At 44.0% G+C, this 18,484-nt stretch overlaps 1 protein-coding gene across 1 annotated transcript in view; it reads right to left on the bottom strand.

Moving 5' to 3' along the window:
- ITPR1 (inositol 1,4,5-trisphosphate receptor type 1) overlaps positions 1 to 18,484 on the bottom strand; it is a 318,730-nt gene that overhangs the window by 152,228 nt on the left and 148,018 nt on the right. Inside the window, exons 16-25 of the mRNA XM_073787587.1 lie at positions 16,167 to 16,325; positions 13,882 to 14,054; positions 11,688 to 11,807; positions 10,491 to 10,685; positions 8,152 to 8,403; positions 7,486 to 7,627; positions 6,622 to 6,775; positions 5,400 to 5,587; positions 1,520 to 1,658; positions 952 to 1,010 (exon numbers count right to left, since the gene is read on the bottom strand). Of these exons, the coding sequence (XP_073643688.1) occupies positions 952 to 1,010; positions 1,520 to 1,658; positions 5,400 to 5,587; positions 6,622 to 6,775; positions 7,486 to 7,627; positions 8,152 to 8,403; positions 10,491 to 10,685; positions 11,688 to 11,807; positions 13,882 to 14,054; positions 16,167 to 16,325 (1,581 nt within the window). The remainder of the gene's footprint in view (positions 1 to 951; positions 1,011 to 1,519; positions 1,659 to 5,399; positions 5,588 to 6,621; positions 6,776 to 7,485; positions 7,628 to 8,151; positions 8,404 to 10,490; positions 10,686 to 11,687; positions 11,808 to 13,881; positions 14,055 to 16,166; positions 16,326 to 18,484) is intronic.

Below are 18,484 nucleotides of genomic sequence, written 5' to 3'. Positions count from 1 at the left end.
GCCGGGCGATTTGCTCAGACCAGTAGGACGTTAGGAACATGATGCAAGCAGAGGCTTGCTTAGTGCTTGCACACTGTTGGTCTCTACACTTAGAGCCAGTCACCCAGCTATGCAGAAGCCCAAGATACTCGTGTGCAGAGAGAGACAAGTCGCAGCCTTACTGACACCTCCACCAAAGAGCCAGAAACGCGAGAAGAGCAACTGTGCCAGCCCCAATCACAGCTACCACAGCTGCACGACAGACCCAACAGTGATCAACAGAAGAATCATCCAGCTGAGCCCGTCAACCCACAGAACTGTGAGAGGCAATAAAATGACTGTTGTTTTCATCCATTACGTTTTGAGAGCAGGTTATTAATTACACGGCAATAGGTAACTCAACCAAGTGTGCATATCCTAAGAGTTATGCATAGAGGGTGTTTATACCAAGTTTGCCGGTGTTTGAGGCTTACAGGTATTTGAGTCTCGTAACAATGTTTTGAGTCAACACTGAGCAATCTCATCTTTTAGAAAGGGGTTCATACATTTATCTCATGTTAGGGACAATGAAAGAACAGTATAGGTGTCTGTGTCCTTTTCATCGTTGCTTGGCTTCTAAAGGGCTCGGGGGTGACTGCAGCCCATTAGCAGCAATGACCTTGCTACACTCACTCTGTTTCGAGCGCCCCCTTTCTTTCAACTCTATTTCCTCACCATTTAAAAGTTTTGTAATGTGTGTACTTTGGGAAACCTCTGTCAATTCTTTCTGTTGTAAGCAGGAAACACACACACACATGAACCCAACTAAGATCACTCTGACTGAGTACTGAGAGTTATAAAGAGAGCAGTCAAACAGCCTAAACCCAGAGACTAAACGTTTCCTAGAACAGTAAAGGAGAAGCCTTTGAGAGCTAGAAAAGGGAGGCCTCCCCCATCTTAGAACCACCTACAAAACAGAAACTGAAAATATACTTTCCTTCCTCCAAAGATGCCTTCGGCTTGCTCTTCAATGTGTTCGAAATCAAGAGCACCTGAAAATCAGAGAACAGAACTTCAGGTGCAGGAAGGGGTGGAAACGTGCCGCTCGTGAACTCCCCCCAAGACAGGCTCGCCCCTGCCCCTCAGGCCTTGATAGGTGGGGTTATTCCTACCACCACCCTTCTCCTTATCCATCACCACTATTTCCTGGGCAGGAAAAAGCATTCACCATGAGTAAAAGTTGGTAATGGACAGTAAATTTTCTTGGGAGAGTTTTGTTTTTGTTTTCTGATATTTCACCATAACACTAGAACCCTCAGCTGTCTTATGACTAAGACACTCCAAGATGGAAGGAAGTAAGATCTATCCCAGAAGCCATCTGGGCCCTTTCAATTATTCCCCTGCCCCAAAAGGGTAACTCCCAGGGTCTCATTCTAAAATGCAGTCATCTTCAAAAACGTTCACATATTACCCTTGTTCTAGAACATACTCTTTGGACTTCCAGTTTTCATTAGACCCAGGTCCCATTTTATGGCGGAAACCCCATTCTGGCATCACTAACCTGGTACATTACTTGGTCCCTCTTGGCTACTGGTTCCGGAGGATGTTTCCGAAGTCTGGGAATTGCTTTCATCAAACTCCCGCTTAAATATACACAGGAGGCAGGAGATCCTATAATCCAGCCTCACATTCAAAATAAACTAAAGATTCAAGTGGAAATGGAAACAGACTGGTTACATGAGCAGACCACCTGGAACATTCTGCCACGCCACCGCACTCTGGCTGGGCCTGGCGTCTGCTGCATCAATTACCTTAAACGCTACGTGAGCCAGATATTTGGCTTAGATTTCAAACAGTCACTTTAACAAAAGACTTCTAGGACTATATCAAGTTTGCCCACAGCACCTTAGCTTCTAGTGTAAACTCCAGCATCCCGGCAATTAATTTAATGCTCAGGACAATAAATCACTCACTCTCCACCCCATCCTCTATAAAACATTGCTTTAGTTCAGCAAGTACTGAATGCCAACTCTGGGCCTTAAGAAGGGTGAAGTTGGCCGCTTTTAAAAGAACTGACAGAGAAAAATGTGTTTTCAGTACTGAAAATTAGTTTGGTTCTTATTTTCTATTACTGATTGCTTTCTTTGATGTAGATACAATCCCTTGGGCTCCCTCTTCTTTCACTCCCTGTATTCCCTCCCAGTTCACTCCAACAGAAAGTCACTTTTTCCATGTTTGTGGCTGGAGCCAAAATGAAAGATCAAGCATCTGGCACTGTTTAAGGGCCTTACCGACATTCTCCCTTCCGTGCTCTCCTTATCTCTGCCTGGCCCTCCTGGCGACCTTACCCAATGCCAGGGCTGTCACCTCCCCTGGATTGAAACAGATCCTTGGCTTATCTTCCAAGCTCTTGGTCCACGTTTCCTACTGACTGCTGGACATCCCCTTTGGTGTTTTCCCAGAGTCTCAAACTCAGTATTGTACCAAACTAACAGTGCCCATTCTGCCTGGGTTCTCCCACCCTCAGTCAACCTCAGGACCATCAACTCTTCCCTCCTTGATACGCACATCTCATCAGTGACTAAGCCCTGCTGGTTCTACCTCTGCCACTCTCCACGGATCTCTCTCCCGCCGTCGTTTACCCCCACTCACAGCCTCTATCTCCCTCCTCGGCCATTACAGAAACAAGTTTACTAGATCCACATCTCAAAGATGCTTATTCTTAGGTTAGCTCCCTGCTTGAAAAAGTTCAAAGGCTCCCCACAGAGTAAAGTCCTAATACTTCAGGCACCCAGAACTCCCCAGAGCATAGCGCAGTCCGCCTTTCCAACCTCATTTCTGATAACTTCCCTTCAGCACACTCCACGTCCCTGCCCAAGGAGAACAGCTTACGGACCCATGCGTCATGATGCCCTGGTTCAACCTGCTCCACCCACCCAAGAACGTCCCCTTGTTTCTATACATATCCCGTCCAGGCCTAAGGGCTCCAAGAAAACCTTACCTCCTCTGGTCCTTACTAATTGGGATCACACGACCTACCCGTATTTCGGGAGAACACTTTTCTCACGGTTTTATTTCCATGTACACACAGCTTCATCATACCTTATCTTCCTGTTAGACTATAAACCCCCTGTAGACATAGCCTGTGTCCAAATCATCTGTGCATTTCCTCACAGAGCCCAGCAAAGTGCCTTGCATACGGTAAGGGATCAGTAAGTATTTGCTGGAAGAATGAATCCATCAACCAAATGTTCTCAGATTACTACAGTGAGTAGACCTCAAGATGTAACCAAGCTTCACACCGCATCGATTCTGATCAACATGCACGATATTCACATACTTGGGACCTGTAAGCCATGGCCTAAGAAAGCCTTGAAATCCTTCTCTATCTTTGGTCAGACATAAATTTAAGGAGTTTTCTTCTTCATTTAAATCACTCTTTATTGCCTTCAGTAATTATTCTGAGGAGTCCCAGGGATGTTTTCAAACCATTAGTTAACTGTGATTTCAGAATCGAAAAAAAATCCTCAAATCTGTAAACATTTACAGTTCTCTACTCCATGTTCCGGGGTTGAGATTAGACAGTGCGGGATGAAAGAGAAAGGTGATAACAGTGTTCTTGTCATGAAGGAACAGCTGGTTTCGTTAATGAATAAAAAATTACCAAGGAGCAGGAAGAGGAAACGCACACTGTTGGCAGGCTGGGAGGTTCTCACATGGAAGATCACGCACGGCCTCTCCAGTAAACTGGCTCCCACCCCCTCCTGCCTAGGCCAGGACTTTGCTCCTACAATTATCCTCTCTCCCCTTCATCAGTAAGTCTTCCCTCTCTGCATGATCACTCCCATTCAGCATACAACCTTGCTGACATCTCCCAACTTAAATAATACCAATAATCACCCTGCAGCCACCTTCCCACTTTTCTCTGTTCATCTTTACAGCAAATCCACCCAAGAGGTTGTATGTATTGACTCCCCACTTCATCTTCTCCCATTCTCTCTTGAACCTGACCTGTTCCCAGACTTGTCAAGTATGCTACCACCTCAGGTCTTGGCCTTTATTGTTCCCTCTTGGAGTCCCGGAGACTCTTTTCCTAGATACCCACATACTAGCTCCCTCACTGCATTCAGGTCTCTGATCACGTAACCTTAATGGGGAGACCTTCTCTGACAACTCCATCAGAAACAGTACCCGTGGCCTTTACCCCCAATGGCCTCCAAACCATCTTGACTCTCTTTTATATTTTAACATCCTTAGTATATACATTTTTATATATCTCTGCCTCCTATCAAAATGTAAGCAGGAATGATTCTGTTCATTGCAGGATATTCAGTGCTTAAAAGTACTCGGCATGCTCTGACAAGTACAGGCTTCTGGTAACTGACTATACTGCTGAACTGAATGAACAAGCATTTTCAGAACTCTAATGGAAAACTGATGAACTCATAAAAGTGCTAACAAAAGATCAAGATGAAAAAAAGCTAATTACATGGGATTGAGTGAACTGATGAGGATGATTATAATTTTTGTGACTTTTTGTTTGAATTAAAAAAAAAAATCCCACAAGGACTCAGAGGCAAAAAATATACAAATCAATTTTCACTGCAAAGTAGCTGTTACAGTGGAGGATTACTGGACTGAATGTCAATATTATGACATAGTACGAGTGTGTTTCATGTTTGGTAATTGCAATCATTGTTGCTTTTGTTGTGGTCATCCACTTACAATGCTTGGTGTCAGTTTATTTATCTCTTGTAAAAATAAAATACAGTGTGTGTGTGTGTGAAAAAAAGATTAAATGAGATAATGCATATGAAAAAAGTATTAGAAACAAATATGCTTTATTCTCATTGTTAACTGAAATGGTAGATGATGTTTAAATTGTATAATTATAATTAATTTGTAATGTGGTACTCAAAATTTAAACAAATATAACCCTCTCACAGTAACACTGTTAGAGGGAAAAGAAAAAAAAAAACTACTTGGCATGGAATCAGTCTCTATAAATGTCTGTTGAATGAATGAATGAATGAATGAATGAATAAGGGAGGGAGGAAGGGAAGGATTATGGGAGGAGTTACAAACTTAATGGAACCTTGAATGAGTTATGAACAAAAAACAGGGAATTCAGTTATGTATAGAAGCGTAAGTGAGTTAATTCTAAGTGGGTGAAGACAGAGACCAATGACTAGGGAAACGTAAGGTAACTGCAGAAAGTGTGGCATGGTTGGAGGAACAGGGTATGCTGGGGAGGGACAGGAGATGACAGCACAGGGAGCAGAGGGCCAATTCAGAAACAGCACTTGAGGCTGAGCTAAGACTCTGCCTCCACTCTCTTCCCAGAAAGCCTAGGGCTCCGTAAAAGCAGGGACACTGGATGCAGATGGTCCCCTGGGAAGCACACTCCCGCCCACCCTGCACCCGCCCCGGCCCACGGTTACCTGGAGTATTTCAATGATCTTCAACTTGGTGTCCATCACCATGATGTCCTCCTTCTCCGGCTCTGCTTGCTTCACGTTGCCCTCAGGGGCGGTGGCCGTGGGAGTCATGGGCAGGAAGCCTCCTCCCCGGAGCACCACCTGGGTCATCAGCTCTCCAACCCCATGGATGGACCGCATCACGTTACTGCCTAAGAAGGGCCAGGACAAACCTTGGTCATGACATCCCTGGTGTGCGCTCTGGGCACCTGGCCAGGGGCAGAGGCTCTTCGGGACAAATCACTTAACATGTCTCTATTCCAATATACTCTAAGAGCCTGGGAACCTGAAACGGTTAACAACCATCAGAAATGCAGGGCTTCAAGGAGTAGGGGAAAGAGTATGGAGCATTTATGTATGTTAATTCACCTGCCAAATTTTATTGGTCACCTACTACATGCTTGTTGCTGTGCACAGAACTAGGGATGCAGGAGCTAACAAGACACACATCTGGTGCCGCTACCGAAAGCCACTTGATCTTGAATACGTTATGCTACCTCTGAGGGTCAGTTTCTTCCACTATAAAATGAGAGTAACGGAGCCCAACTGACAGAGATTAAGTGGCAATATGTATGCAAATGACTGAGCAAGCACAGCCCCCAACAGATAGTAGGACGTAAGTAAACGTACTTTTTCTATTCTAGCCGTAGAGACCAGTTAAACAATAATCCACACGTGAGTACCTAGTGTGTGTCTACTACGACCCTAAAACAGAGGGGGAAAAAAACAAATAAAGGCAGATTTTCCTATTTACAAATTGGAAATAGGATACCCAGACACAGTCTAGATTTCACGTACTCATATACTAATACAAACATCTGAGGACCTCATGACACATCAAGAACAATGACATGTATTTTTAAGACATAAGCATTAGGCAAGCGTTGGGCAACTTTCAAATGTTGCAGTGAAATGTACAGACTCATATATATAACTATAAAAATACAATAAAGTGTTAATAATCACTGACTCTAAGTCGTGGCTCTACAGGTGTCCACTGTACTACTCTTGCCGCCTTTATTTATATCTGAAAATGTTCATAATGAAAAGTTGAGAGAAAAGACAAAGAAAGGACGCGTCATCACACAGTAGGTATGAGAAGAGCAGAAGGAGAGGCCGGGCAAGCGTGTCCCGACCTATGGGCGCCATGAGACCTCCCTCCTCAGCTTCTCCATGTTATTCTCACCTTTATTCTCCTCTCCCTTTGCCATCTTGCTGATGGGGAAGATTGTGGTCACGTGCACACAGTCCAATATGGCCAGGAGGATTTTGGTTAATCGCAGGAGGTCAGAGAAGTTGTAGAAACCAAAGTATATGAGATTCCTAGCTAAGTTTACAACCTATTGTATTTAAAAAAGAGAGAAAGGAGGAATTAAATAAACAGTATCCTTCACTTGCATTTTAGGTTGACTATTTTATAAATGACTGTAAGAGAAGGCATGTATTTTATTTGCAGTTTCTGACCAAATTTCATTTTGCTTCATAAGGAGAAAAAATAAGAAACAAAACCCTGCAAAGCTACTGATCTGCTCTGATGACTGGTTAATGAGAGACTGACCTCATCATTGGCTCTGTGCAGCTTCCCAGAGATAATACGGGGCAAGCCAAGGTATACAAATCAAGGATCCAGATAACACAGCAGTCCCTGGAAATCTGATTCCTCAAAAGGCAAAGTGTCTCAAAGAGAAACACTCAGCTCAAAGGTGAGAAGGATTTAGGTCCCTCAAATGATTCATCTGTGACCGATCCCGAGCACAGACTGTTTCTTTCCTGTCACTTTTAATATAATGTACAGATTATACATAACGTTCTATCCTTTTTACAGGATTCAGTTCACCAGATGTATTTCTTCCAGGAGCATAACTGCCTTAAGGCAAGTGACTGGTATTCGTTCTATTTTACTCTGCAACAAAACTGAGCTGAATTCCTTTTTATTACAAAACCAGAGTATCATGATAAAAAAAAAATCACCACCTATTTTCTATTTCCCCCATAGAACAATGCTCAACACGAAGCAGACAAAACACACGATCACCGCACCGTGAGTTACCTCAAATGTAAGTTTATTTTTCTCCTTATCAGAGAAAGGGAACCTCTGACACACCACGTCTCTTAAATACTCCTCCACAAATTCCATGGTCTGAGCAAACCTCTCCTTAATTTCATCTTTGGAAGTACCACTACTATCATAGCTAAAAGGAAAGGAGAAAGAAATCAAATGTCAAGTTCTGACCAGCGAGGCCTTCCCTGTTTGCTGAGCCCCCAAAGCTAACACCATCCACCCCAACGCTTCCCATCCTCCTGTCCCTGCTTTACGTTTCCCTCCTCAGCACCCACCACACCGAGGTATACATTTTAGTCCTTTATCTTGGTTACTGTCTGTCTTGCCCCACTAGTGTACACACAGTTTTCTTGTTTGTTGCCAGGTAGATTCCTTGAGCCTGGCATGCGGGAGACACTTAAACATTTGTTGAATAAAAGAGATATAAAAGGACAATCATGCCATCTTTTACATTCTTGAGGAAACAAATAACATTTGCCACCCTTAATTATATCTTAAGCTTAAAGAAAAAATGACTTATCTTTCCTCTCTGATTTAACCAGACTTATTAACCTGACCATAAGTGGTTTGTCTTCCACTACATAGAACACTATAACTAAGAAGTTTTAAAGCAACATGAATGAGGTCTTAACAGGGTGAAGGAGCCAGGCTCACTCATCAATGGCGATCTCGGAGGGAATCTCGGACCAGAGGCGGGCGTATTTCACGGGAGTGACTTGCTCCTGTGGGTCTCGGTCCACATGCATGTGGAGCATGAGACGGCAGAAGGACGCCCGCAGGTCATAGGGCAGGTTCTCATCAGACATGCAGCGGAGAATGAGATCCACGTCCAGCTGGCCTGAGATTTCGTTGATGGCGAGGTACTGGCGGTCCAGGCACATCCTCGCAAAGAGGTTCAGCTGGTACCTGGAGAAAAGGAAAGTTACACAGGGCTCACTCTCATGGAAACACACAGCAGGAGAGTCGCGGGGGGCCCCAACTCTCATAGGAGTGACAGGTGGCCACGGGAACTTACACATCAACACTCTTCACTTGCTTGTGTATGCAAACTCTGGCTTCTGTACCAAGCGGAAAAAGAACAGTTCAAGCCACGCCAACAGTCACATGTGCCTACCCTGCTGTGTGGGAATAATTACATGGCTAGTTGATGCCGTTTTGCCCTTGTTTATTTTATAAAATGGCGGGGGGGAAGCATTAGGCTGAAAACGGTTGCCTGTTTCTTTAGTCCTGCTTTTATGCAGCACATGAAAGACCGCATAGGAAATGGTAAAGGTTTCAGACCCTTACTGAGTCTGCTTAGAAATTTTATGATACTTTCAGGGTCTTATCCCATAGAGCTCTCCCCTTTGACTTTTACACACATGTGAAAAACATGGTAGAAGAAATAGGGGGCTCCTCAAAATGTTACAGTTTCTTCCTCACCTAATTACATATGATCTCTGTTAACTTCCAAATCTGACCACTGAAACACTCTTCCTCATTCACTGTCAGCGGAAGATATAGCAAACATTAAAAGAGTAACCATTCCCATAATGTGACATAAGAAAGCCACGAGGTTCCACAGTGGCGAATTCCAGCTTCTGACTTTAAAACCCTATTTATTACCAAAAATCATGAGTTGGAAATATTCTCAACCGCACTAGTTATCAGTGAAATGAGGATTAACCTATGTTCTATTTCATGCTCGTAAGATTAACAAAAATTTAAAAAGCATCACAGTATTCAGAGATAGCAAAGACAAAGGGAAACGAAAGTTTTCTTTTGGTGGGAATGTACACCAAAATAGCCAATTTAGGATTGGTTGGTCAGTTTAAAATATGCATGCCCCCCAATCTCGTAATTCCCCGGTATAGAATGGAAACTCCTACACATATGCACAAATTTGAACAAGGATATTTCCCGACATGAAAAACTAAATTGTGGCATACGCTGAATATCAAAGAGCAATGAAAATGTGGCACAGTAATAAAATGGAATAGCATTCAGCAGTCAAAATGAAAGAAATGGACCTACCACCATTAGCATGAATCCACTTCAGAAACAATATGAAAAAATAAGGCAGATTTCAGAACGGAACTCAGACTCTGGAACCATTTATATAAAATTTTAAGAATCAACAAAATACTATGTATTATTTATGAATGTACAGAAATGTAAAATATAAACACACAAAGAGTGTGGAAGGTCACACACCATCTGCATGAATGGAGAGAAAGAATACAGGAGGTAACAAAGGGCATTGTAATTGCAAAGTTCTATTTATTTCTATTAAAAAATGCTGTAAGCACTTCCTCATCTTTCCTTCCCTCTTCTTTTATTTTAAAAGTATTTATTGAGTCAGCAGATCTCAGAGCTGGGACCGAGGTGACGCTGGGATGGAGGAGGTGACCGGCAGCGATGCAGACTGAGCAACACAGCGGGGACAGTGCCAGCCAGGTTCTCGTTGTCAGAGGAACGAGTTATGAATACAAAAGGGTGAAGGCTAGAATAACGCTACAGTGTTGGAACAGAATTGGAAGTACTGATGTGAACTCATGATTTTTATTACATTTATATAGGTCGATATAGAAATAGATATGTGTGTGTCTACGTGGACAAACAGATGTGTGTACAGACACACACATTTCCTAGCTCTGTCTGCGAAAGTTCTATGACGTTTTAACTATTGTCTCTATTTTACAGATAAAGAAACTAGGACATAAAGAGGTGAATAACTTGACCAAAGTCAAAAAGCTACTATGTAGAGAGGTGACCCCGCAGCCTGACTCTTAACTACTACAAAATATATCCGTGTCATGTGCCGTGCTATGTAGGGATCAACTGTAACTGGGGGCTCATGCAAACACTCAGCCTTCTTGTGACAGAGCCACACCCAGATAGCAACGTCCTATCTAAGTATCAATGAAACCTTACACTCTACAAACTCCTGAAGTACACATCCGTCTCTTTCTGACGGACGATCTCATCAGAGGACACCCATGCCGCCCTCGCACCTGTAGTAGCTGAGGACGTCTCGGTCTTCTTTCTGCCCCTCCTTAGCATCCTGCGCCAGTTCCCTCACACTCTTACTGCGAACCTCTTTGGTGCTGTCCCTCCAAAACAGCCACACCTCTTCCTCATCCTCTCCTGCCTCCAGAGCGTTCTCTCCAGTAGAAACACCTTCAAATTCGAAACGAGAGAGTACCAGCCTGGAAAATAAGAGGAGGGGGGACACTCATTATGTCTGAAATCCTTGCTCATCACGGATCAACTGTATTAATGCGTTGAACTCTAGCTGCACTTTCAGCACAGACACACACAGAAAGCCACTTTACTTCTCCCACCGGCAGAATCACGAAGAACCAAACATTAACGTCTTCATACACTTTAGCCCAGGGGTTCTCCGCCAGGGTGACTGTGTCTCCCAGGGGACATTTAGCAATGTCTGGAGACATTTTTGGTTGTCCCAACCAAATGGGAGGGGTACTGTTGGCACCTAGCAGGTAGAAGCAGGGAGGCTGCTACACATCCTACAATGCAGAGGACAGAACCCACAGCAAAGAACTACATGGCCCCGAACATCAAAAGGCCAAGGATGAGAAAGTCGGAATTAGCCCAAGCCCAAAATTAAGCTATGCATGAGAAACAAAAAAAAATCGCTAGTTTAGAGCATAACTTAGTGTTTTTTAAATAAATTTCTTTTAAACATTGTTTTTAACATTTAAATATTACTGGCACTATGCGTCTCAGGAAAACTGCTCCCCTGCTAAAAATGAATTGCTACTATTACCAAAACTTCTGTGGACCCATGAACCCTTTTTCAACAGTGATGAGTTAACAAGCTCTTCCCTACAATGACTTAATATCAATAATGAATTACCTCCTTTAAAACTTAAAACGGATGATCATAATTAGAGAATTTTAAACTCTTAAAATTAAACCAAGGGTGTGTAAAACGTTCCCTGGTGAGCTCACATTACTGTCAAAGTATGTGACGTCACCATGCAGAGGAGCCCACACCAAAAGCAAACTTGAAAATTCCTCTGATCGAGACCTTTGCAAGAGGACGATCAACAGCCAGCCAACCTGGCTTCAGAAATCAGGGAGCTGGGTTTCATTACCTCTGAGCACAGACATCCACTGAGCCACACATTCTCCATCTAAATCCCGTCCTCATCTTTCTTTACCTTAAACCCGCACGTCTCACTCACTTGGTCTCAATCAGAATGTCAGCGTTGGTTGGATTCAGCACAGCTTTACATATCAGTTCCTGGGTCACCGGAATGGATTTGTTCATGGACACGCAGAGATCAGAGAGGTAATCTAAGAATCTACCGAGAAAGAGAAACCAAATTAAACAGTTTCTGTACACAGAGCAGGGGCTGGGCTCTGGGAGCCTGGCTCTCCCTCAAGAGGACTGACCCAGCCTACCTTTAACACAAGTCAGAGAGGCTTTGGGTTTTAGTGTCAGCATCCATGGAACCCCCAGAAACCCAGACACCAGAGGGAAGGAAGGATGGATGGATAGATGGATGGAAGGGAGAGAGGGAGGGAGGGAGGGAGGGAGGGAGGGAGGAAGGAAGGAAGGGAGGGAAGAAGGAAGGAAGGAAGGAAGGAAGGAGGGAGGGAGGGAGGGAGGAAGGGAGGGAGGGAGGGAGGGAGGGAGGGAGGGAAGAAGGAAGGAAGGAAGGAAGGAAGGAAGGAGGGAGGGAGGGAGGGAGGGAGGAAGGAAGGAAGGAAGGAAGGAAGGAAGGAAGGAAGGAAGGAAGGAGGGAGGGAGGGAGGGAGGGAGGGAGGGAGGGAGGAAGGAAGGAAGGAAGGAAGGAAGGAAGGAGGGAGGGAGGGAGGGAGGAAGGGAGGGAGGAAGGAAGGAAGGAAGGAGGGAGGGAGGGAGGGAGGGAGGGAGGGAGGGAGAGCAAAGAAAGAAAAGCAAAAGAGGAAGGATGGCAGTGACTGTTGTGAGGAAGAGCTGACAAGGTAAAGATGAACAGAAGGAACCACCAAGTAAGAAGTTCACATAAGGAAGACATGGTTAGGATGCAGGTACCCAGAGTGGTGAGGGGCAAGGCTCTGATGCTTGAGGCCCAAATCAGAACCCTGGTTCTGGTTCTTATCTACTACGTTCTGATATGTACTGTTATTTGGGGGGAATTACTTAACCTCACTGTGGTTCAGTTTTCTCATCGACAAAAAAGGCTGATATAGAACCTCAGAGAGTTCTTCTGAGGATTAAATGAGCTAATTCATGCAAAGTGCTTACTTAGTTCACTCACTGGCACATGAGAATGGTCCATAAAATGTTATTTTATGGGTGGGGGCAGTCATTGTTATAAGAACACTTTCAGCTCTCCAGTGTCACCGTTCATGATACGCACATTGTAAACTATTTCCCACTTCACCCGAAATGGTGTGGATCTTAATTAATTAGAAGGAGAAAAAAAGAGGGAAGAGAGCGTAGGGGGAGGGGGAGATCTGTATGAATGCAACAGAATTGATAGAATTCACTAATGTAAATAAAAACACTCAAGTAACAACTATGTGTGCAAAAGACTAACTGATGATATTTGGGGGAGTTCTAACTGATCACCACGGGGTGCTATGAAGTGAATGAGTGGCCGACAGCTGTCATTTACTGTGCACCTACTAAGTGCCAGGCACTTCACATGTATTTATTCTCATTTAATTTTCGCAATCACCCACCTAGCAGATGAGGACGTTAATGCTCAAGGTAACCCAGCTGGTAAATGCTGCAGCTAGGATTCTACCCTGGTCTCGTTCCCATACCAAGCTCTTTCCGCCGCTACTCATCAAAGAGCCTGTCAAAACCTGCCCAATCAAAACCCGTAGCTAGTGGGAAGCAGCCGCATAGCACGGGGAGATCAGCTCAGTGCTTTGTGACCACCTAGAGGGGTGGGATAGGGAGGGTGGGAGGGAGGGAGACACAAGAGGGAGGGGATATGGGGATATATGTATGTGTATAACTGATTCACTTTGTTACAAAGCAGAAACTAACACACCATTGTAAAGCAATTATACTCCAATAAAGATGTTAAAAAATATATATACCGGGCTTCCCTGGTGGTGCAGTGGTTGAGAGTCCGCCTGCCAATGCAGGGGACACGGGTTCGTGCCCCGGTCCGAGAAGATCCCACATGCCGTGGAGCGGCTGGGCCCGTGAGCCATGGCCGCTGAGCCTGCGCTCCGCAACGGGAGAGGCCACAACAGTGAGAGGCTCACGGACCGCAAAAAAAAAAAAAAAAAAAAAAAATACTAATGGTAAAAAAAAAAACCTGTCCCTAACAGCCCCAAACAAAGGAAATCCAGGAAATGGCACCATGACACGCTCAGTGCCTGCATCGGAAATGCAAAGACACCTTCCGCCTATCAACCCCGCCCCCGCCTCACCTGGGCTCCCTGTTCTTTCGCACCAGACTGACGAAGGTGTCGATCTCTGCCGCGGTGATGTGTTTTTCCAGGAGTTTCCGATTATTGTGGAGCAGGGCAGTGATGGTGTCTTCAGCCAGCACATCATAGCCAATCTGCTTCTGCATGAAGCCAAACTGCTTGGCTATGTACTCCTTCGAAGGAAGGAAAGCGAGGTGAGGGGGGAGGACTGGAGACAATGGGATGAGGCTGGAAGTAAGGGAGGGGGCAGCAGCCCCTGAGGAGCATCACCGCCCATGAGGGAAATCACAGGGGAGCATCTTTCCACAACTTTCTAATCCAGGGCAACAGCTGCAAACTCCCTCACATCCTTTATTTTTACTAAACCTGCCACACAGATGTAATTAAGTAAAATATCCTGTATTTACAGATAGGCATTTTTATTAAGTCCACTGTATAAATTTTAATGTAGTGACTTATTTTTCGAAAAGTCAAAAGTTGTTTTTCAGCTCTGATTTTATTACTAATTGAAGAGGCTTTAACTGTGCCTCACTGCTCTGTGTTGCTGAATAAACACAGTCAAGCCTACCTGGGTATTTAGAACGATGCTACCCCATGGCGTTTTCCTTGTCTGGGATGAAAATACATCTTTAAAGTCAGTGGGTAGCAGAAACAAGTTAGGAATATGTAAGCCAGTCAATTATATTCGTAGAACATATGAAAACACCCCTGGCTTCTTTTGGGGATCAGACATGACATTCCATAGAAATATTTAAGAACTCCAGGAAGCCTCTTATGAATATTTGTTTGTTGCTATTCAAAGACATTTTTCCTGCCCAAGACAGACTATTTGCTTGCTCAAAGTTCAAACGGCCCTTGAAACTTGGTATAATTTGTTTTCATTAATTCCAAAATTCTAAAAGTGACTCAGGATGAACACAGCGGACATGGGCCACCTTTCAGCCCTCACTCCAATAAGGATGCATGTTCGGGAATGCATCAGCCCCCAGGGATATACTCCTGCCAGCTGGCACAGGGTCCATGAGCAACCAAGCAAGGACATCCAGAGTTGCAGCAAGAGGGACTGGTTTAGTCCCGTCACGTACGAGCAAAATGTTCTGGCACCCACTACAGACTCTAACGTATCCTCATTGGAAGAGAATAAAATCACTTTGGCCCTAGTATGGTATGAGGATGGTATTCATGCACCGGAGGTAGATTTATAGCGACCATAAAACTAACAAACATAGCATCACGGGTCTGTGATGTTTTATATTTAAACAGTAGCAAAGGCAAAGCGAAAGGTTTAGAAATACTAGCTAACGAAGTTACATCTAACATTTTAGAGCACTGCTTAGGATCAACTCTATGTTTATGACGACACACAAAAAACTTTCACTACAGAGAACAGTTTAAATGTAAAGGCCAGATGTAGGGGCATTCAAAGTTTAAAAACAAAACCTTTTGTAACACAAGGCAGGGACTGGAGTTCCAGTTACGATAAGCATCACTCTGTGCACCTACAGCAGTTTACGGAGCGCAGGGTTTCTCAACCTCAGCACTACCTACTGACTTCTTGGGCCGCAAAATTCTTTGTTGCAGGGGGCTGTGCTATGCACGGCTGGATGTTAATGGCATCCGTGGCCTCTGTCCCCTAGATGCCAGTAGCATCCCCAACTCACGACACTCAACAGGGTCTCCAGACATTTCCATATGTCCCCTGGGGGAAAAATTACTCCCAGTGAAGAACTACTGATACAGTGTTTCCTCAGAATCTCCAATTGTTAGGAACCCTCACAGAGGTTAAAACACCTAATTCACGGAGAGAATATATTGGTTGTGTGTGTTTACTGTCATCACACAGTTGATGACTTAGAATGTCATAAAACATGAGCCAGAACCAAAACAAAGAGGAAGTTACCAGCAGAGATGGAGGAGGTGGATGGGACAGGAAGAGAAGATTGCACTCCATCTTCAATATAAGCACATGGAATCAGTGTGCCCTTAAGTCTTACGGGAACGTGCCATGAGAAGTACTGTATATGTAATACCAACGTCAAGAAAAAGAACTCTCACTCCAAGGTGGCTGTAGAAGGGGAATTTTCAGGTATCCTTCTCAAGTCTGTAATATATCTTCCCAGGCTTGCAAAACAAATCTGTGTTTCCTTTCTGAGAGCAAACTTAACAATGAACTACTACCTGGCCATTAAATAAACATACACGTGACACCTAAAACTCATTGAGGGAAGTACATGAACTTCAGGGAGGAAGCTGCCCCTCACTTCCCATTGGTCCTTAATCCCAACCTGGTTCTTCCTGTAGTCCTGCTGGGAGTGTCTCAGGACCCTGTAGCAGAGGCGGCAGATGTGTCTGAAGGGTGCATGCCGCTGGTCCCCCAGCTCCTCCAGACGTAGCATCGGACCGTCACCACAGTCTGTGAATGGGGCCTGTAACAACTTGAAGATCTGTTTGCAGAAAGAAAAGAATAAGAACTACCATCACCTACTGTTTTAAGGGCCAACCTTTCCTTTGGAAGTAAGGTAACCTCAAGGGTGGCTAAACTATACAGGAAAATCTCTCCATGCAAACAGTCATGAACCTGAAAACTGCATTCATTCCATCAATTGGGACTGGCTCCTCCCTGAATTCCGTCCTCCTGGACCTAAGTGGTCCTCAAATACTTGAAAATGCAGTGTTTCAAGCAGTGCCTGAGAGCACAGACTCTGGAATCTGCAGATTCTAGGTTGAAATTACACATCTTTATTACTTTCCTACAGGTACAGATCATGGTCAAGGTAACCTTCAGTTTTCTCAGCAGTAATATGGAAAGAGTAATACCTAGCTCACAAGGGTGTTGTAAGGATTAAAGTAGATAGTAAGTGTCAGGTCATAAGTGCAGTGCTCACACAAGTGCTCAACGAAGGCTCCTCCACAGTTTCAGACCCTCTAGGAATCACTGTTGTGGAAAAGAGCATGGGCATTTAGCCAGAGGTCTTAGTTGGCAGTTATCACATCAAACGGCAGGGCATAATCTATTCTGGGACTTTAAACCCTTGTTGAAACAGGATGGAGTGTTAATAAATATCGTCTATCACAGTCCAAAAGGAGAAAGGATTCTCAAATCCAAGTTCCTAGGGAGAACTCTGGGACTTGTAACTAACACGTTTTTCTTTTGGCTCCAGCGGCCCAGCCTCCAACAGCTTTAGAGAACTGTATGGCATACATTTCCATGTACTTCATCTACCCCGGACTTGTCACTTTTCTCCCTCTAATTTATTTCTACCCCAGTTTATTTAACTTTATACCAAATTACATCATCTCTGTATTTTCCGTGAGTTCATTTTATTTTCTACTCATTCTTCATTTACAGGAAGATCTTTTGGTGACTTATGCTGGTCCCCAGAAGCGCCTCTACAGGCCTTCTGAGTTTATCATATACTCCAAATCTTCCAGGTACATGAAATAACCTTAAGGATACACTGCACTTGATATTATTTGTGAGGAAAATAAAGTTGTCAACTGAATTCTTGTTGGGGTTCCTAACAGGTAAATTCTCACACGGCTGATATTCAACAAGTGTGTTAACCATCAACTGAACGATCAAACCATGAAAAGATGCAGGAAACTTGAATGCATTTTACTAAGTGAAAGAAGTAAAATCTGAAAAAGGTACATACAGTATGATTCTAACTATAGGACATTCTGGAAAAGGCAAAACTATGAAGACAATAAAAAGATCAATGGGCCACCATCAAAAGATCTACAAACAATAAATGCTGCAGAGGGTGTGGAGAAAAGGGAACCCTCTTGCACTGTTGGTGGGAATGTAAACTGATACAGCCACTATGGAGAACAGTATGGAGGTTCCTTAAAAAAACAAAAATAGAACTACCGTATGACCCAGCAATCCCACTACTGGGCATATACCCTGAGAAAACCATAATTCAAAAAGAGCCATGTACCACAGTGTTCATTGCAGCTCTATTTACAATAGCCAGGACATGGAAGCAACCTAAGTGTCTATCAAGAGATGAATGGATAAAGAAGATGGGGCACATATATACAATGGAATATTACTCAGCCATAAAAAGAAAGGAAATTGAGTTATTTGTAGTGAGGTGGATGGACCTTGAGTCTGTCATACACAGTGAAGTAAGTCAGAAAGAGAAAAACAACTACCGTATGCTAACACATATATATGGAATCTAAAAAAAAAAAAATGGTTCTGAAGAACCTAGGGGCAGGACAGGAATATAGACGCAGATGTCGAGAAAGGAATTGAGGACACGGGGAGGGGGGAGGATAAGCTGGGACAAAGTGAGAGAGCGGCATGGACATATATACACTACCAAATGTAAAAACAGATAGCTAGTGGGAAGCAGCCGCATAGCACAGGGAGATCAGCTCCGTGCTTTGTGTCCACCTAGAGGGGTGGGATAGGAAGGGTGGGAGGGAGATGCAAGAGGGAGGAGATATGGGGATATATGTATATGTATAGCTGATTCACTTTGTTATACAGCAGAAACTAACACACCATTGTAAAGCAATTATACTCCAATAAAGATGTTAAAGAAAAGATCAGTGGTTGCTTGCAAAGGGTTGGGGGAAAGGGAGGGACAAATAG

The sequence above is a fragment of the Tursiops truncatus genome, chromosome 10, assembly GCF_011762595.2.
Source record: "Tursiops truncatus isolate mTurTru1 chromosome 10, mTurTru1.mat.Y, whole genome shotgun sequence".
NCBI classification, from domain to species: domain Eukaryota; kingdom Metazoa; phylum Chordata; class Mammalia; order Artiodactyla; family Delphinidae; genus Tursiops; species Tursiops truncatus.
This window is presented reverse-complemented; position numbering and strand designations above follow the sequence as displayed.